The sequence below is a fragment of the Nerophis lumbriciformis genome, linkage group LG01 (assembly GCF_033978685.3).
Source record: "Nerophis lumbriciformis linkage group LG01, RoL_Nlum_v2.1, whole genome shotgun sequence".
Lineage (NCBI taxonomy): Eukaryota > Metazoa > Chordata > Actinopteri > Syngnathiformes > Syngnathidae > Nerophis > Nerophis lumbriciformis.
Genome location: NC_084548.2, coordinates 71,380,001 through 71,401,977, shown reverse-complemented (window position 1 = coordinate 71,401,977; position 21,977 = coordinate 71,380,001). Strand labels below are relative to the sequence as shown.

Genomic DNA, 21,977 nt, shown 5'->3' with positions numbered 1-21,977 from the left:
AAAATGTCAAGAAGTATGACATCAATTCTCCTTCAGCAATCTTTTCACTTCTTTAAACGCTACTAATAGTAGTTTTATTGCATTTTAGTTGTATTTAGTTGTTTTTCTTCACAATGTTTACTTTGTGTTTTTACACAGTTAAAATATAAAAATGTTTGACATCAATTCTCCTTCATAGATTTTTCCCCACTTTTTTTAAACGTTACTAATAGTAGTTTTATTGCATTTTAGTTGTATTTAGTTGTTTTTGTTGTTCACAATGTTTACTTTGTGTTTTTACACAGTTAAAACATCAAGAAGTATGACATCAATTCTCCTTCAGAGATCTTTTCACTTCTTTAAACGCTACTAATAGTAGTTTTACTGCATTTTAGTTGTATTTAGTAATTTTTTTTGTTCACAATGTTTACTTTGTGTTTTTACACAGTTAAAATGTCAAGAAGTATGACATCAATTCTCCTTCAGCGATCTTTTCACTTCTTTAAACGCTACTAATAGTAGTTTTACTGCATTTTAGTTGTATTTAGTCGTTTTTTTAGTTCACAATGTTTACTTTGTGTTTTTACACAGTTAAAATGTCAAGAAGTATGACATCAATTCTCCTTCAGCGATCTTTTCACTTCTTTAAACGCTACTAATAGTAGTTTTATTGCATTTTAGTTGTATTTACTTGTCTCTGTTGTTCACAATGTTTACTGTGTTTTTACACAGTTAAAATGTAAAAAAGAGTGACATCAATTCTCCTTCAGCAATCTTTTCACTTCTTTAAACGCTACTAATAGTAGTTTTATTACATTTTAGTTGTATTTAGTTGTTTTTAGAGATGTCCGATATTATCGGCCGATAAATGCGTTAAAATGTAATATCGGAAATGATCGGCATCGTTTTTTTTAAAATGATTAAATCAACATAAAAAACACAAGATACACACTTCTTTCTGTTATTAATATTCTGGTAGGTTCCTACATTATATATCAATATATATCAATACAGTCTGCAAGGGATACAGTCCGTAAGCACACATGATTGTGTGTGCTGCTGGTCCACTAATAGTACTAACCTTTAACACTTCATTTTACTCATTTTCATTCATTACTAGTTTCTATGTAACTGTTTTTATATTGTTTTACTTTCTTTTTTATTCAAGAAATTGTTTTTAATTTATTTATTTTATTTTATTAATTAAAAAAAAAAAGGACCTTATCTTCACCATACCTGGTTGTGCAAAGTAGGCATAATAATGTGTTAATTCCACGACTGTATATATCGGTTGATATCGGTATCGGTTGATATCGGTATCGGTAATTAAAGAGTTGGACAATATCGGGATATCGGCAAAAAGCCATTATCGGACATCCCTAGTTGTTTTTGTTGTTCACAATGTTTACTTTGTGTTTTTACAGTTAAAATGTCAAGAAGTATGACATCATTCCTTCAGCAATCTTTTCACTTCTTTAAACGCTACTAATAGTAGTTTTATTGCATTTAAGTAGTATTTAGTTGTTTTTGTTGTTCACAATGTTTACTTTGTGTTTTTACACGGTTAAAATATAAAAATGTATGACATCAATTCTCCTTCAGCGATTTTTCCCCACTTTTTTTAAACGTTACTAATAGTAGTTTTATTGCATTTTAGTTGTATTTAGTTGTTTCTGTTGTTCACAATGTTTACTTTGTGTTTTTACACAGTTAAAATGTAAAAAAGAGTGACATCAATTCTCCTTCAGCAATCTTTTCACTTCTTTAAACGCTACTAATAGTAGTTTTATTGCATTTTAGTTGTATTTAGTTGTTCACAATGTTTACTTCAACATCAAGAAGTATGACATCAATTCTCCTTCAGCGATCTTTTTACTTCTTTAAACGTTACTAATAGTAGTTTTATTGCATTTTAGTTGTATTTAGTAGTTTTTTTAGTTCACAATGTTTACTTTTTGTTTTTACACAGTTAAAATGTCAAGAAGTATGACATCAATTGTACTTCAGCGATCTTTTCACTTCTTTAAACGTTACTAATAGTAGTTTTATTGCATTTTAGTTGTATTTAGTTGTTCACAATGTTTACTTTGTGTTTTTACACAGTTAAAATATAAAAATGTATGACATCAATTCTCCTTCAGCGATTTTTCCCCACTTTTTTTTAAACGTTACTAATAGTAGTTTTATTGCATTTTAGTTGTATTTAGTTGTTTTTGTTGTTCACAATGTTTACTTTGTGTTTTTACACAGTTAAAATGTAAAAAAGAGTGACATCAATTCTCCTTCAGCAATCTTTTCACTTCTTTAAACGCTACTAATAGTAGTTTTACTGCATTTTAGTATTTAGTTGTTTTTGTTGTTCACAATGTTTACTTTGTGTTTTTACACAGTTAAAAAATATAAATATGTATGACATCAATTCTCCTCCAGCAATCTTTTCACTTCTTTAAACGCTACTAATAGTAGTTTTATTGCATTTTAGTTGTATTTACTTGTTTTTGTTGTTCACAATGTTTACTTTGTGTTTTTACATAGTTAAAATGTCAAGAAGTATGACATCATTCCTTCAGCAATCTTTTCACTTCTTTAAACGCTACTAATAGTAGTTTTATTGCATTTAAGTAGTATTTAGTTGTTTTTGTTGTTCACAATGTTTACTACGGGTTTTTACACAGTTCAAATGTAAAGAAGTATGACATCAATTGTACTTCAGCGATCTTTTCACTTCTTTAAACGTTACTAATAATAGTTTTATTGCATTTTAGTTGTATTTAGTTGTTTTTGTTGTTCACAATGTTTACTTTGTGTTTTTACACAGTTAAAATGTAAAGAAGTATGACATCAATTCTCCTTCAGCAATCTTTTCACTTCTTTAAACGCTACTTGTTGGACACATAAAGAGTGAGTAGTTTTATTGCATTTTAGAAGTATTTCGTTTTTTTTACTTCACAATGTTTAATTTGTGTTTTAACACAGTTAAAACATCAAGAAGTATAACATCAATTCTCTTTTAGCGATTTTTTCACTTCTTTAAATGTTACTAATAGTAGTTTTATTGCATTTTAGTTGTATTTACTTGTTTCTGTTGTTCACAATGTTTACTTTGTGTTTTTACACAGTTAAAATGTAAAAAAGAGAGACATCAATTCTCCTTCAGCAATCTTTTCACTTCTTTAAACGTTACTAATAGTAGTTTTATTGCATTTAAGTAGTATTTAGTTGTTTTTGTTGTTCACAATGTTTACTTTGTGTTTTTACACAGTTAAAATATAAAAATTTATGACATCAATTCTCCTTCAGCGATATTTCCTCACTTTTTTTAAACGTTACTAATAGTAGTTTTATTGCATTTTAGTTGTTTTTGTTGTTCACAATGTTTACTTTGTGTTTTTACACAGTTAAAATATAAAAATTTATGACATCAATTCTCCTTCAGCGATATTTCCTCACTATTTTTAAACGTTACTAATAGTAGTTTTATTGCATTTTAGTTGTATTTAGTTGTTTTTGTTGTTCACAATGTTTACTTTGTGTTTTTACACAGTTAAAATGTAAAAAAGAGTGACATCAATTCTCCTTCTGCGATCTTTTCACTTCTTTAAACGCTACTAATAGTAGTTTTACTGCATTTTAGTTGTATTTAGTTGTTTTTGTGGTTCACAATGTTTACTACATGTTTTTACACAGTTAAAATATAAAAATGTAGGAAATCAATTCTCCTTCAGCGATTTTTTTCCCACTTTTTTTAAACGTTACTAATAGTAGTTTTATTGCATTTTAGTTGTATTTACTTGTTTCTGTTGTTCACAATGTTTACTTTGTGTTTTTACACAGCTAAAATGTAAAAAAGAATGACATCAATTCTCCTTCAGCAATCTTTCCACTTCTTTAATTGCTACTAATAGTAGTTTTACTGCATTTTAGTTGTATTTAGTTGTTCACAATGTTTACTTCAACATCAAGTATGACATCAATTCTCCTTCAGCGATCTTTTTACTTCTTTAAACGCTACTAATAGTAGTTTTATTGCATTTTAGTTATATTTAGTAATTTTTTTTGTTCACAATTTTTACTTTGTGTTTTTACACAGTTAAAATGTCAAGAAGTATGACATCATTTCTCCTTCAGCAATCTTTTCACTTCTTTAAACAGTACTAATAGTAGTTTTACTGTAGTTTAGTTTTTTTTTTATTCACAATGTTTACTTTGTGTTTTTACACAGTTAAAACATCAAGAAGTGTGACATCAATTCTCCTTCAGCGATCTTTTCACTTCTTTAAACGTTACTAATAGTAGTTTTACTGTATTTTAGATGAATAAAGTTTTGTTATTAATAGCGTTTAGCTTCTTTTTTTTTTTACATTTGTACGACAGTTAGCAACACTTGAAGTCGGGTCTTTCCGCTTCTTTAAACGTTCCTCGTTGGACACATACAGAGTGAGTAGTTTTACTGTATTGTAGTTGTTTTTTTATTCACAATGTTTACCTTTTTTACAGTTAAAAAAGTCATAAAGTGTGATACTTCTTACTTACTGTATTTTAATGAGTTTTGTAATGATCTGTGTTTAAAAATATTTCCTTACAGTTTGATCTGATTGCAGTTGCATTCAGCTTCATTAAGAGTGCTTTGTTGTGCCAGTAAAAGTCAGAATGTGACTTCTCCACTCACTAAACTTTCACGACTTCTCTTTGCGGAAAAAAAAAAACCTCCTCCTTGGCAAACTCCCTCTGGAGTGAAGACGAAAGAAACCTTTACCATCTCCTCCAGCGTGTCCCAAAAGGAGGTAGCGTGTCCCAAAAAAGGCTACCGTGTGACCGCACGCCAGTCATGAGCGGCCGTGGTGGGGATGGGAAGCCCAGTGGGAAGCTGCACGGCCCACGTAAAAGCCAAAATAAAGTCTAAAACGCTTGAGTGGGCGTCACACGTCAACACGACGTGTTTGTTTCCAACTCACTTAGTAACACACAAAGTCCACCGTCGTAACTCTGCCATGACCATATTTGCAGGCACGGGCAAAAGTGACTTTAGAGTAGTCAGTGTACAGCTTGTGTAGCAGTGTAGATGTACTTAGCGCTTGAAATAGCACAACAATTACGGCGTAAACATCTAAGTGAGTCGCAAGATGTCTTGTCTTCAGCCGAGCATGGTGCACAAGTGCTGCCGGCACAGGGGAGCTGCGGTTTAAAGAGGGAAACGGGATTTTCCAACAGGTTCTTGCCATGTCTGTGTAATCATGTTTTGTTTTAGTCATGTTTTGTTTAGTTATTGGACTCTTTAGTTTCTGGCTTTTCACTCCCTTGTCTTGTTTCCATGATTACCCCATTAGTTTCACCTGTTCCACGTTTGGACTCATTGTGCATTCTTGTTCGTCACCATAGCAACCCATTAGTTTTCACCTGTCACGTCACGCACCTGTTTCACGTTTTGAGTCACGCACCTGTTTTCGTTAATCATGTCTGTAGTATTTAAGTTCATTGTTTTCAGTTTGTCTGTCTGGTGACATCCCACATTTATGCTCTGCACATTTCTGACACTTTTTTCATGTCCATCGTTCACGCTGCTCCTTTTGTCCATGCCAAGTAAGTTTTGTTTATTAATGCCACAGTTAGTGTTTTTTGTTGTTCATAGTTTCTGCCTTTGTGCAAGTATTTGTTTTCATAGCCAAGTTGTTTCTCCGCCAGTGTGCGCACTTTTCGTTTGTACTTTTTTTGATAAGTTTAAATAAATATGTTCTCACATTCCCGTCTCGCCCGAGCCTTCTAGAAAAACTAAACCCCAGGACCAAGTCATGACAGTATGTCACCAGCTACCGGTTGCTATGGTGACAAACAAGAGTGCACAATGAGTCCAAACGTGGAACAGGTGAAACTAATGGGTAATCATGGAAACAAGACAAGGGAGTGAAAAGCCAGAAACTAAAGAGTCCAATAACTAAACAAAACATGACTAAAACAAAACATGATTACACAGACATGACAGTTCTGTAACATTCTGAAGATCCACTTCCTTGGTGGTGGAAAGCCGTGTTATAATCGTGGGATGCACGAGTGCTGCTGTAACAGGTGGAGCTGTGGTTCATCGAGGGGAAATGTGATTCTCCAAGATGTATTGTGATATTCCAAAAATCGGCTCCCGTTCGCAATGGAAGCAGTGTCATAATCTGGGCATGCACGAGTGCTGCTTGAACTGGTGGAGCTGCTGTTCATGGAAAGGAAACAGGATTTTCCAATGTGTACTGTATCATTCCAAAAATCAGCTCCGTTGGTGGTAAAAGCAGAATCATAATCATTATTTTTTTTTTTTTTTTTTATTATCTTTTTTTTTTTTTTTTAATACACTGTAGCACTTTGAGGTTGTTTGCTCAATGTAAAGTGCTTTTACAAATAAAATGCATTATTATTATTATTATTATTACTACAGTCTCCCAGTCTGTGGAACGCTCTCCCCGACCACCTGAGGGCACCACAGACTGTGGATGCTTTTAAAAAAGGCTTGAAACCCCTTCTTTTTAAAAAAGCCTTTTTTTAGATATATGCGTGCTAGTTCTAGCTATTAGGCTGTTCTAGTTTGTATTTTTTGTATTTATTTGTATTATCTTTTTTTTTTTTTTTTAATACAATGTAGCACTTTGAGGTTGTTTGCTTAATGTAAAGTGCTTTTACAAATAAAATTCATTATTATTATTATTACTACAGTCTCCCAGTCTGTGGAACGCTCTCCCTGACCACCTGAGGGCACCACAGACTGTGGATGCTTTTAAAAAAGGCTTGAAACCCCTTCTTTTTAAAAAAGCCTTTTTTTAGATATATGCGTGCTAGTTCTAGCTATTAGGCTGTTCTAGTTTTTATTTATTTTTATTATCTTTTTTTTTTTTTTTAATACACTGTAGCACTTTGAGGTTGTTTGCTCAATGTAAAGTGCTTTTACAAATAAAATTCATTATTATTATTATTATTACTACAGTCTCCCAGTCTGTGGAACGCTCTCCCTGACCACCTGAGGGCAACCCAGACTGTGGATGCTTTTAAAAAAGGCTTAAAAACCCTTCTTTTTAAAAAAGCCTTTTTTTTAGATATATGTGTGCTAGTTCTAGCTATTAGGCTGTTATAGTTTGTATTTTTTTTTTTTTTTAATTACCTTTTTTTTTTTTTTTAATACACTGTAGCACTTTGAGGTTGTTTGCTCAATGTAAAGTGCTTTTACAAATAAAATTCATTATTATTATTATTATTACTACAGTCTCCCAGTCTGTGGAACGCTCTCCCTGATCACCTGAGGGCACCTCAGACTGTGGATGCTTATAAAAAAGGCTGAAAAACCCTTCTTTTTAAAAAAACATTTTTTTTAGATATATGCGTGCTAGTCCTAGCTATTAGGCTGTTCTAGTTTTTATTTTTTGTATTTATTTGTATTATCTTTAAAAAAAAATGTAATACAATGTAGCACTTTGAGGTTGTTTGCTCAATGTAAAGTGCTTTTACAAATAAAATGGATTATTATTATTATTATTACTACAGTCTCCCAGTCTGTGGAACGATCTCCCTGACCACCTGAGGGCACCACAGACTGTGGATGCTTTTTAAAAAAGGCTTAAAAACCCTTCTTTTTAGAAAAGCCTTTTTTTAGATATATGCGTGCTAGTTCTAGCTATTAGGCTGTTCTAGTTTTTATTTATTTTTATTATCTTTTTTTTTTAATACACTGTAGCACTTTGAGGTTGTTTGCTCAATGCAAAGTGCTTTTACAAATAAAAATTAATTATTATTATTATTATTATTACTATAGTCTCCCAGTCTGTGGAACAATCTCCCTGACCACCTGAGGGCACCACAGACTGTGGATGCTTTTCAAAAAAGGCTTAAAAACCCTTCTTTTTGAAAAAGCCTTTTTTTAGATATATGCGTGCTAGTTCTAGCTATTAGGCTGTTCTAGTTTGTATTTTTTTTTTTTTTATTACCTTTTTTTTTTTTAATACACTGTAGCACTTTGAGGTTGTTTGCTCAATGCAAAGTGCTTTTACAAATAAAAATGCATTATTATTATTATTATTACTACAGTCTCCCAGTCTGTGGAACGGTCTCCCTGACCACCTGAGGGCACCTCAGACTGTGGATGCTTATAAAAAAGGCTTAAAAACCCTTCTTTTTAGAAAAGCCTTTTTTTAGATATATGCGTGCTAGTTCTAGCTATTAGGCTGTTCTAGTTTTTATTTATTTTTATTATCTTTTTTTTTTAATACACTGTAGCACTTTTAGGTTGTTTGCTCAATGCAAAGTGCTTTTACAAATAAAAATTAATTATTATTATTATTATTATTACTATAGTCTCCCAGTCTGTGGAACAATCTCCCTGACCACCTGAGGGCACCACAGACTGTGGATGCTTTTAAAAAAGGCTTAAAAACACTTCTTTTTAAAAAAGCATTTTTTTTTAGATATATGTGTGCTAGTTCTAGCTATTAGGCTGTTCTAGTTTGTATTATATATATTTTTTATTATCTTTTTTTTCTCCTTTTTTTTTTAAATACACTGTAGCACTTTGAGGTTGTTTGCTCAATGTAAAGTGCTTTTACAAATAAAATTCATTAATATTATTATTATTACTAGTCTACCAGTCTATGGAACACTCTCCCTGACCACCTGAGGGCACCACAGACTGTGGATGCTTTAAAAAAAGGCTTGAAAACCCTTCTTTTTAAAAAAGCCTTTTTTTTTTTTAGATATATGTGTGCTAGTTCTAGCTATTTGGCTGTTATGGTTTGTATTTTTTTTTTTTTTATTAATATCTTTTTTTTTTTTTTTAATACACTGTAGCACTTTGAGGTTGTTTGCTCAATGTAAAGTGCTTTTACAAATAAAATGGATTATTATTATTATTATTACTACAGTCTCCCAGTCTGTGGAACACTCTCCCTGACCACCTGAGGGCACCACAGACTGTGGATGCTTTTAAAAAAGGCTTAAAAACCCTTCTTTTTAAAAAAAGCATTTTTTTTTTAGATATATGCGTGCTAGTTCTAGCTATTAGGCTGTTCTAGTTTTTATTTATTTTTATTATCTTTTTTTTTTTTTTTAATACACTGTAGCACTTTGAGGTTGTTTGCTCAATGTAAAGTGCTTTTACAAATAAAATTAATTATTATTATTATTATTAGTCGAAGTAAAAGAGGGTCTCACCGATGAAGTCGTGCAAGAAGACGAGCGAGGCCACGTAGCACGCCAGGCTGAGCATCTCGGCCACCATCATGAGCCAGTGCCACGTCTGGATGGTCAGCGCCACCATCAGCAGTTCGGTGAGGATGAGCGAGGTGAAGGAGATGGCCACGATGTGGACGAACTCGGACTCGAAGAGGAGCAGCGCCCCGTACATGATGATGCTGCCTGCGGGGACCGCATGCACCATCATGGACTTAAGACATTAAAAAAAATATATACTATGATATTTGTGTCTTACCTTGATAAATACTAATCAAGACCCATATTAGGAATGTCTTGAAGGACAGAGGTCTTCCCTGCAGAAGGGACAAGAAGGTTACGCAACGTTTTTGTGTGTGTTTATTGGATGGGGACTGACATACCTTCAACAGGTCTTTGTATAATTCTGGGTACAACATGGCCACCTCAGACTTGACGTCTTTGTCCAACACCAAGGAGAAGACGGGGAACATGGTGTAGACGGAGGAGTAGCTGAAACAAGTCTGCTGTTATACAACACTGACTTTTGGAGTGATGACCTTCTCTAATTTCAGACAGTCTCATGTCCCAGGAGCCAGAAAACCAAAAACTATAAACATCTACCATCAAAATCACTTGTTTGCTACACTTTTTAAACACTTAGCTCACATAGCTATGCTAGTCTCGCTAACCTAGCATGATGTTAAAATGTTAGCATGTTGCTAACCTAGCACGATGTTGAAATATAATGTTAGCATGTAGCTCACATAGCTATACTAGTGTTGCTAACCTGGCATTATGTTAAAATGTTAGCATGTTGCTCACATAGCTAAGCAAGTGTTTCTAACCTAGCATGATGTTAGCATGTAGCTCACATAGCTAAGCTAGTGTTGCTAACCTAGCACGATGTTGAAATGTAATGTTAGTATGTAGCTCACAAAGCTATACTAGTGTTGCTAACCTAGAATGTTTTTAATATGTAATGCTAGCATGTAGCTCACGTAGCTGTGCCAGTGTTGCTAACCCAGCATGATGTTGAAATGTAATGATAGCATATAGCTCACAAAGCTATAGTAATGTTGCTAACCTAGAATGTTTTTAATATGTAATGCTAGCATGTAGCTCACATAGCTGTGCCAGTGTTGCTAACCTAGCATGATGTTAAAATGTAATGTTAGCATGTAGCTCACATAGCTATGCTAGTGTTGCTAACCTAGCACGATGTTGAAATGTAAAGTTAGCATGTAGCTCACATAGCTATACTAGTGTTGCTAACCTAGCATGATGTTAAAATATAATGTTAGCATGGAGCTCACATAGCTAAGCAAGTGTTTCTAACCTAGCATGATGTTAAAATGTTATGTTAGCATGTAGCTCACATAGCTAAGCTAGTGTTTCTAACCTAGCATGATGTTAAAATGTTATGTTAGCATGTAGCTCACATAGCTATGCTATTGTTGCTAACCTAGCATGATGTTAAAATGCAATGTTAGCATGTAGCTCACATAGCTATGCTAGTGTTGCTAACCTAGCATGATGTTAAAATGTAATGTTAGCCTGTTGCTCACATAGCTACGCTAGTGTTGCTAACCGAGCATGATGTTAAAATGTAATGTTAGCATGTAGCTCACATAGCTATAATAGTGTTGCTAACCTAGCATGATGTTAAAATGTAATGTTAGCATATAGCTCACATAGCTATGCTATTGTTGCTAACCCAGCATGATGTTAAAAAGTAATGTTAGCCTGTTGCTCACATAGCTATAATAGTGTTGCTAACCTAGCATGATGTTAAAATGTAATGTTAGCCTGTTGCTCACATAGCTATAATAGTGTTGCTAACCTAGCATGATGTTAAAATGTAATGTTAGCATGTAGCTCACATTGCTATGCTAGCGTTGCCAACCTAGCTTGATGTTAAAATGTAATGTTAGCATGTAGCTCACATTGCTATGCTAGCGTTGCCAACCTAGCATGATGTTAAAATGTAATGTTAGCATGTAGCTCACATTGCTAATGTTTGTGTCCTCCTGTCCCACTCTTTAATGTTACATAGTTGTATATGACATGTGACATTTATTACTTTGGACAGGTGCACAGTCAAAAGTGTCTCAAGTACACAATAGTGCTTCTCTGAGAACTCACTAGCCTTAAAGCTACACTTACACCAAATTATGTTACCAAAAATGTCTTCCAAACTGCCTAATAGTCAGCATCAAGGCCTAATACACTACTGCGTATGCATTTAAAATGGTTGACAAATAGTCAAATATGTGATCTTTTAAAGAGAGCAGCAGAAACACGTGTTCTCACCCGATGATGAGGAATCCTTGGTAAAGCGGCACTGAAGCAAAGTAGAAGACAGACGAGAAGACGGCCTGGAGGGAGAGAAAATGATCGTTAGTTGCAGCCCTAATACCAACTTGTTGGAATACCTCCTCATCCTTCTACTATCCAGGCGAGAGGCCTGATTTATGATCTGCAATAAAGTTTGACGATGGTCGATCATGTCAACATTGGCACACACAGCTATAAATAGTTTGTCTGCGTAAGCGCTCATAATAACAATATCACTAATACTTGGTTAATATTCTAATCACCACATGTAAATGGAGTATATTGTTGGCGCTTTTTGGATGTTTTTTTGTTGGGTTTTACGGGCGGAAAAGATGACCTCCCATTGACTGCACTGTCAGCTGACTTTTATTTACGAGTTAGAATGCACTAGGGTTGTACGGTATAGCGGTCATACTTGCCAACCTTGAGACCTACGATTTCGGGAGGTGGGGGGTGGGGGTTGGGCGGGGCGTGGTTGGGGGCGTGGTTAAGAGGGGAGGAGTATATTGACAGCTAGAATTCACCAAGTCAAGTATTTCATATATATATATATATATATATATATATATATATATATATATATATATATATATATATATATATATATCTACATCCTGAAAATATGCAAACAAACTGTGTTTAGATAATTGATACTTCAAACTTGCATAAATAAATATTAAGGAATATAACATAACTTGGCTTCTGAGAGTTTCAAAATGTAATGAATAAAATGCTAAAGTTGTTGATAAACAAGCAATTATTTTAATAATTAAATATGGTCATTTTAAATGAATTATTATGATAATTTAAAATCAATTATTTCAAATATGTTTATTTTAATGTATAATAATGCATACCTGCCAACTTTTGAAATCAGAAAAACCTAGTAGCCAGGGTCCAGGGGCCGCAGGCCCCGGTAGGTCCAGGACAAAGTCCTGGTGGGGGGGGTTCAGGCTTCGCCATCACTTTTCTATCAGTCACAGTGACTTTTCAAAACAAAAATATTACAGCAAAAATCATATGGGTTGATTGACATGTTTATTCTGTAAGCTAACTTCAATAGTTTGAAATTATTTTGACAGTTAATGCCAGTTATCCTGTCAACCTTTCACAAGACTTCAATTTGTTAATTGAAAGTATAAACACTTTTTACAGTAAACAAATGGTAAAACAGTACTAAACAATTCCATTAAAAAAAAAAATTGGTGTCATTATTAACTTTCTGTCCGAGCTTGTATAATCTACTGCCTTGTTCAATTGTAAAAAATATTCTGTGCCTAAAATTCACATTTCTATCACAATTATCATACTGTAAACATGGTAAGCTAACTTCATTAAAATTAATAGTCCTGTCAATAGCATGGAATTACAATTCAAATGTAGTTTTTTTGTAAGCCTTTCAAAAGAATTCAAAATATGAAAAATTAATGAAAATTAATTGAAGCCATCAGACACTTGAAAAGTGGCACATCACATCTCTAATGTAATCATTTGAACTTTTCAACAGAAATAGCACTGCAAAAATATTAAGGACATACTTCTGTATTTTGGTAGTTATGCTGTCAACATTTAACAAGATTTCTTCAACTTGGACTTGAAAGCATAAATAGTATAAACACTTTGAACAGTATAACAGTACTAAACAATTCCAATAGATAACATTGGTGTCATTACCTTTTTGTGGCTAAAATCCGAAAAACGTTGAAAGTTTTCCACTTGTATCGCTAGCAACGGCATTAGACTTGTGTTTTTTTGTCCCAACGTGGTCTTTTACATCGCTAATTCCTCCGTGTCCGATCGAAAAATCTTGTCTGCACAAGGTGCAATTCGCGTAGTTTTCACCCTTTTTGGAACGGATAATTATTCCCGGATAGGCTTTTGAATATTCTTCACGGAATGACTGCAGTTTTCTTTTCGGTTTAAGACTCGTATGCGATTTTTCTCCGGCTGATTCCATGATCGTTCGCTCGTTTGGAAACAATGGGCAACAGGTGCCTCGTGCTTGGCAGCGGTGCTATAAATAGCCTCGCGGAATGGCTCGATAGGAAGTTACGGGAAGCAGGTCGAATGTCATTGTTGTTACGCGATTTCGTGAATAAAACTTTAAAAAAAAAAAAAAAATTTAATTAATGAAAAACCGTATTTTTTATCACTGCAACCGTAACCCGGAATAGGTTGATGAAAACCGTACTAATTACGGGAAAACCGGAGTAGTTGGCAGGTATGATAATGGATGTAATAAGGAGTCACGAAAAAATAAAAATACAATTAATTTTGATGTTTTTAGCAAAATATAGTAAAAATGTATTTAGTTTTTTTTTTTTTTAAATTAATAAATATATTTATTTTTAGGTAAGATAAACATAATAATACAATTCATCTCTAGTCTGGATGATTTAGTTCTTGTCACCCTGAAAAAAGGCTGTCCAGGGGGCGTGGCTTCCAGCTCCGGCTGAAAATCGGGAGATTTTCGGGAGAATATTTGTCCCGGGAGGTTTTCGGGAGAGGCGCTGAATTTCGGGAGTCTCCCGGAAAATTCGGGAGGGTTGGCAAGTATGATAGCGGTACTAGTATAGTATCGCGGTACTAATGAATCAAAAACGATACTATACTCTAAAAAGTACCGGTTCATAGTTTTTTTAAATTTTTTAACGGGCATGAGGGCGCGTCGTGACATTGCTGGTTTTACAAGCAGAGGAGCATGTTCGGCAGCGCACATACACAGAGTACTTACAAGCAGACACAGTGTGTAGACAGAAAAGGGAGAACGGACGCATTTTGGCGTAAAAAGTAAAGATAAAGGTGAAGTTATAACACTGAAACACCCTCAGGAAGAGCTGCTTTAAAACTAACGTCCATCCGCAGTCTGCAGTTTTTTAGCTACTTCTAAATCACAAATCCTCGCCTCCATGGCGACAAATAAAGTGAGTTTCTTACAAGTATCATTATCACTGGAGGACGAGGAATAGCTAAACATGCTTCACTACACACCGTAGGAGGATACAATAGCTCACCGGCGTCACAATGTAAACAAACGCCATGGGTGGATCTACACCTGACATCCACTGTAATGATACCAAGTACAGGAGCGTATCTAGTCCATACTACTATCATTACATCGATATTTTTTATCGTCACAAAATATATTTTTTAAAATGTATATTATGTTTATAAATTTAGTAAATACATCCCTGGACACATGAGGATTTAAATTATGACCCTGTAACTACTTGGTATCGGATCGATACCTAAATGTGTGGTATCATCCAAAACTAATGTAAAGTATCAAACAAGTGAAGAATAAGTGATTATTACATTTTAACAGAAGTGTAGATAGAACATGTTGAAACAGAAAATAAGCAGATATTAACAGTAAATGAACAAGTAGATTAATAATCATTTTTTACAGTTTGTCCTTAATAATGTTGACAAAATAATAGGTGTATAAATGACACAATATGTTACCGCATAGACTAATTAGGAGTCTTTGTTTGTTTACTTACTACTAAAAGACAAGTTGTCTAGTATGTTCACTATTTTATTTAAGGACTAAATTACAATAATAAACATATGTTTCATGTACACTAAGATTTTTTGTTACAATAAAGACTAATGAATTTTGTTTGTGGTCCCCTTTATTAAGAAAAGTATCGAAAAGTATAAAAGTACATTTTGGTACCGGTACCAAACTATTGGTATCGGGACAACACTAGACACAATCCAAACAACCTTCCCTAGTCAAGGTGCAAAAAAAAAGAAGCTAAATTACACTCATTTAAATCCATGAGAGTGCATGATGGGAAAAAATGTAAAACACTCTCCACACTTGTCCTTTATAATGTGTACAAAATAATAGGTGTATAAATGACACAATATGTTACTGCATAGACTAATTAGGAGTCTTTGTTTGTTTACTTACTACTAAAGGACAAGTTGTCTAGTATGTTCACTATTTTATTTAAGGACTAAATTACAATAATAAACATATGTTTCATGTACACTAAGATTTTTTGTTACAATAAAGACAATAATGAATTTTGTTTGTGGTCCCCTTTATTAAGAAAAGTATCGAAAAGTATAAAAGTACATTTTGGTACTGGTACCGGTACCAAACTATTGGTATCGGGACAACACTAGACACAATCCAAACAACCTTCCCTAGTCATGGTGCAAAAAAAAAAAGCTAAATTACACTCATTTAAATCCATGAGAGTGCATGATGGGGAAAAAATGTAAAACACTCTCCACACTTGTCCTTTATAATGTGTACCGGTACAAAATAATAGGTGTATAAATGACACAATATGTTACTGCATAGACTAATTAGGAGTCTTTGTTTGTTTACTTACTACTAAAAGACAAGTTGTCTAGTATGTTCCCTATTTTATTTAAGGACTAAATTACAATAATAAACATATGTTTCATGTACACTAAGATTTTTTGTTAAAATAAAGCCAATAATGCCATTTTTTGTGGTCCCCTTTGCTTAGAAAAGTATCGAAATACATTTTGGTACCGGTACCAAAATGATGGTATCGAGACATCCCTAGAATGCAATGAAAAACAATGACATCAGTCGTCATGTAAAGATTGTGAACGATAAACAAACTTATAAAAAAAGTGCCGTTCCCCTTTAAAGGGGAACATAATCACCAGACCTATGTAAGCGTCAATATATACCTTGATGTTGCAGAAAAAAGACCTTTTTTTTTTTTTTACCGATTTCCGAACTCTAAATGGGTGAATTTTGGCGAATTAAACGCCTTTCTAATAGTCGCTCTCGGAGCGATGACGTCACAACGGGAAGCAATCCGCCATTTTCTCAAACACCGAGTCAAATCAGCTCTGTTATTTTCCGTTTTTTCGACTGTTTTCCGTACCTTGGAGACATCATGCCTCGTCGGTGTGTTGTCGGAGGGTGTAACAACACCAACAGGGACGGATTCGAGTTGCACCAGTGGCCCAAAGATGCGAAAGTGGCAAGAAATTGGACGTTTGTTCCGCACACTTTACCGACAAAAGCTATGCCCCGACAGAGATGGCAAGAATGTGTGGATATCCTGCGACACTCAAAGCAGATGCATTTCCAACCATAAAGTCAAAGAAATCTGCCGCCAGACCCCATTGAATCTGCCGGAGTGTGTGAGCCATTCAGGGACAAAGGACCTTGGTAGCACGGCAAGCAATGGCGGCAGTTTGTTCCCGCAGACGAGCGAGCTAAACCCCCTATCGACCCTAGCTTCCCTGGCCTGCTGACATCAACTCCAAAACTGGACAGATCAGCTTTCAGGAAAAGAGCGCGGATGAGGGTATGTCTACAGAATATATGAATTGATGAAAATTGGGCTGTCTGCACTCTCAAAGTGCATGTTGTTGCCAAATGTATTTCATATGCTGTAAACCTAGTTCATAGTTGTTAGTTTCCTTTAATGCCAAACAAACACATACCAATCGTTGGTTAGAAGGCGATCGCCGAATTCGTCCTCGCTTTCTCCCGTGTCGCTGGCTGTCGTGTCGTTTTCGCTTGCATACGGTTCAAACCGATATGGCTCAATAGCTTCAGTTTCTTCTTCAATTTCGTTTTCGCTACCTGCCTCCACACTACAACCATCCGTTTCAATACATGCGTAATCTGTTGAATCGCTTAAGCCGCTGAAATCCGAGTCTGAATCCGAGCTAATGTCGCTATAGCTTGCTGTTCTATGCGCCATGTTTGTTTGTGTTGGCTTCACTATGTGACGTCACAGGAAAATGGACGGGTGTATATAACGATGGTTAAAATCAGGCACTTTGAAGCTTTTTTTTGGGATATTGCGTGATGGGTAAAATTTTCAAAAAAACTTCGAAAAATATAATAAGCCACTGGGAACTGATTTTTAATGGTTTTAACCCTTCTGAAATTGTGATAATGTTCCCCTTTAAGTCATGAAGTACAATACGAGAGAACAGGTGACACTTTTGTGATCTTCTGGTATTTTACAGCGCCAGGGACTAAGTTGAGCGTGTGACGTTGGCATGACTGGTGCAGCGTTATTGAGCTGTCAGGCTGTGGTTGTGGTCGTCCAGACTTGGCGGGAGACGCCAACACCTCCCCCCACTTGAGACGCTGAGTCATGGACGGGGTTATGGTAGCGGTGGTAGCGTAGGGGGCGCTCTGACTCATGACCCCGCCCCCCTTGCATATGTGTAACCCTAAATCAAGTTTCATCCAAATCCGATGCACATTATATATTCCAAGAGTGGAAAAGGCTTTAAAGTGCATTGCACAATTTAAGACATTTGAATTTCGACAAGAACTGCAGTTTTTTTCCCCTCTTTTTACTGTCAAGTACGATACTACGTAAACAGACCCTGAGATCCTTTCAATACAGTATCGACTCAAATGTCCAGTGAGACAATATTAAAAAAATAATAACAATAATTTAAAAGGCCACTTTTCGGCAAAGCAAAATAACCCAGCATGGGACCAAAGAAAGTTGCGAGTGCCAGCACTTTGATTAAAAAGGTGAAAAACACAATTTATTTCAAGAAAGAACTTGTAGCAAAGTCTTTTTGCATATGGCAGTCTTCACTAACAAGCTAAAAGTGACGTTAAATATTCATTTCATATGAGGGGTTCTTAACCTTTTTGACCTCAGGGCCCAACTTTTCAATTAAATTAGTAATCTTACTCTTGATTTTAATTGTATTCAATAATTATATCTAACCTTCCTAAAGTTTACCACCTTGCCAAATGATATGAAAGCATGTGTTAATCACAAAGATTAATATTTATTTAACACATACACCTAATTGGAAAAATAAGTCTATAAATAAATACTATAAGTCTATAAATAAATAATAGTAACTGATGAAAAAATACATTTACATACAATTATCCATCCATCCATAAAAAGGGACAAGCGGTACATACAATTACGTTGTGCTATAATAAATAAACTAGATTGTCAAAAAAATAAAATACGGCTTCACCACTTTGGTCACCATTTTTGCGCTTTAAAACTAACTTTAGCTCAAGCCTTCTTATTGTTATTTGATGTTGGCATACTGCCACAAATGGTAGAAACATATATTACCGCCCAACCGGACCACAGCTGAGAAACAGATCTTTTTTTGGTGGCCCCCTTGTGCAGTGTTTTTCAACCACTGTGCCGCGGCCGTGAGATACAGTCTGGTGTGCCGTGGGAGATGATCTAATTTCACCTATTTGTGTTAAAAATATTTTTTGCAAACCAGTAATTATAGTCTACAAATGATGTGTTGTTGTTGAGTGTCGGTGCTGTCTAGAGCTCGGCAGAGTAACCGTGTAATACTCTTCCATATCAGTAGGTGGCAGCTGGTAGCTAATTGCTTTGTAGATGTCGGAAACAGCGGGAGGCAGTGTGCAGGTAAAAAAGTGTCTAATGCTTAAACCAAAAATAAACAAAAGGTGAGTGCCCCTAAGAAAAGGCATTGAAGCTTAGGGAAGGCTATGCAGAATGAAACTAAAACTGAACTGGCTACAAAGTAAACAAAAACAGAATGCTGGACGACAGCAAAGACTTACTGTGGAGCAAAGACGGCGTCCACAATGTACATGACAATCAACAATGTCCCCACAAAGAAGGATAAAAACAACGGAAATATTCTTGATCTCTAAAACAAAGTAGATGCGGGGAATATCGCTCAAAGGAAGACATGAAACTGCTACAGGAAAATACCAACAAAAAGAGAAAACGCCACCAAAATAGGAGCGCAAGACAAGAACTAAAACACTACACACAGGAAAAGAGTAATAAACTCCAAATAAGTGAGATGGTGATGTGACAGGTGGTGACAGTACACCTACTTTGAGACAAGAGCTATATTGATGCATGCTTGGTTATGCTTTAAAGTCATATCCAACAATTGTAACAACAACTTTTTACTGTCAACTGAGTTTCGTTTTTTAATGATTTCTGCTGGTGGTGTGCCTCCACATTTTTTCAATGAATAAAATGCGCCTTGGCTCAAAAAAGGTTGAAAAACACTGTTCTAGTGGACCCTATGGTTAGGAAACACTGATGTATAAGTACAAAACCCAAAAGCAGTGAAGTTGTCATGTGTAAATGGTAAATAAAAAGAGAATACAATGATTTGCAAATCCTTTTCAACTTATATTTAATTGAATAGACTGCAAAGACAACATATTTAACGTTTTTAACTGGTAAACTTTGTTATTTATTGCAAATGTTAGCTCATTTGGAATTTGATGCCTGCAACATGTTTAAAAAAAGCTGGCACAAATGGCAAAAAAGACTGAGAAAGTTGAGGAATGCGCATCGAACACTTATTTGGAACATCCCACAGGTGAACAGGCTAATTGGGAACAGGTGGGTGCCATGATTGGGTATAAAAGCAGCTTCCATGAAATGCTCAGTCGTTCACAAACAAGGATGGGGCGAGGGTCACCACTTTGTCAACAAATGCCTGAGCAGATTGTTTAAAAACAATATTTCTCAACCAGCTATTGCAAGGAATTTAGGGATTTCACCATCTACGCTCCGTAATATCATCAAAAGGTTCAGAGAATCTGGAGAAATCACTGCACGTAAGCGATGATTTTAAGGACTTTCGATCCCTCAGGCGGTACTGCATCAAAAAGCGACATCGGTGTGTGAAGGATATCACCACATGGGCTCAGGAACACTTCAGAAAACCACTGTCAGTAACTACAGTTGGTCGCTACAGCTGCAAGTGCAAGTTAAAACTCTACTATGCAAAGCCAAAGCCATTTATCAACAACACCTAGAAACGCCGCCGGCTTCGCTGGGCCCGAGCTCATGTAAGATGGACTGATACAAAGTGGAAAAGTGTTCTGACGAGTCCACATTTCAAATTGTTTTTGGAAACTGTAGACGTCGTGTCCTCCGGACCAAAGAGGAAAAGAACCATCCGGATTGTTCTAGGCGCAAAGTGTAAAAGGCAGCATGTGTGATGGTATGGGGGTGTATTAGTGCCCAAGACATGGGTAACTTACACATCTGTGAAGGCACCATTAATGCTGAAAGGTACATACAGGTTTTGGAGCAACATATGTTGCCATCCAAGCGACGTCTTTTTCTTGGACGCCCCTGCTTATTTCAGCAAGACAATGCCAAGCCACGTGTTACATCAACGTGGCTTCATAGTAAAAGAGTGCGGGTACTAGACTGGCCCGCCTGTAGTCCAGACCTGTCTCCCATTGAAAATGTGTGGCGCATTATGAAGCCTAAAATAGCACAACGGAGACCCCCGGACTGTTGAACAACTTAAGCTGTACATCAAGCAAGAATGGGAAAGAATTCCACCTGAAAAGCTTCAAAAAGTGTTCTCCTCAGTTCCTAAACGTTTACGGAGTGTTGTTAAAAGGAAAGGCCAAGTAACACAGTGGTAAAAATGCCCCCTGTGACAACTTTTTTGCAATGTGTTGCTGCCATTAAATTCTAAGTTAACCTCTTAAGGCCCAAGCTGTTTGTTTACATGCTTTTTTTATTTCTCTTTGCTATTTGGGCTTATTGGACCCTAATTAGAATAAAAACTAAGAATCATTTTTGATATGATGTACTTAGTCCATAAGTACACAAACATGTACTTCATGTTTAGTGCATACTTGCCAACCCTCCCGATTTTCCCGGGAGACTCACGAATTTCAGTGCCCCTACCGAAAATCTCCCGGGCGGCTTCTGCAGACACACGTAAGTGAATGCAATTCATACTTGGTCAACAGCCATACAGGTCACACTGAGGTTGGCTGTATAAACAACTTTAACACTGTTACAAATATGCGCCACACTGTCAACCCACACCAAACAAGAATGGCAAACACATTTCGGGAGAACATCCGCACCGTAACACAACATAAACAAACAAATACCCAGAATCCCTTTCATCCATAACTCTTCCGGGCTACAATATACAGCCCCGCTACCACCAAACCGCGCCCCCCCAACCCCGGCCACCTCAACACCCCCCGCGCCCCCAATCTCCCGAATTCGAAGGTCTCAAGGTTGGCAAGTATGGTTTAGTGACATGCTAATTCTTATTTTTACACTTTTTTTCCCCAAATTCCATTGTATGTTATACTCTTCTGACACCACCAAATGGCAGTATAAGTGTCCACATAAGCGGCCATAAGACCCCAATTCAGTAGTGTACACAATTTTGGAAATAAGAGCTAAAAGGTGCTGTCTGCGCATGTAGCCACTAAGGCCTCTAGAGGTTTTAATGATTATTTGCAAAAAAAAAAGAAGTTTCTGAGTGTGAACATTAAATATGTTGTCTTTGCAGTCTATTCAATTGAATATAAGTTGAAAAGGATTTGCAAATCATTGTATTCTCTTTTTATTTACCATTTACTAGGGGTGTAACGGTACACAAACATTTCAGTCCGGTACGTACCTCAGTTTAGAGGTCACGGTTCGGTTCATTTTCGGTACAGTAAGAAAACAACAAAATATACATTTTTTGGTTATTTATTTACCAAATTT

General features: G+C 35.7%; 1 protein-coding gene across 2 annotated transcripts in view; it reads right to left on the bottom strand.

The window, feature by feature from the left end:
• atp9a (ATPase phospholipid transporting 9A) overlaps window positions 1-21,977 on the bottom strand; it is a 217,676-nt gene that overhangs the window by 1,580 nt on the left and 194,119 nt on the right. For both annotated transcript variants that reach the window (XM_061925336.1, XM_061925343.1), the window contains exons 24-27: window positions 11,467-11,531; window positions 9,558-9,666; window positions 9,434-9,491; window positions 9,157-9,360 (exon numbers count right to left, since the gene is read on the bottom strand). In XM_061925336.1, coding sequence (XP_061781320.1) covers window positions 9,157-9,360; window positions 9,434-9,491; window positions 9,558-9,666; window positions 11,467-11,531 — 436 coding nt within the window. The remainder of the gene's footprint in view (window positions 1-9,156; window positions 9,361-9,433; window positions 9,492-9,557; window positions 9,667-11,466; window positions 11,532-21,977) is intronic.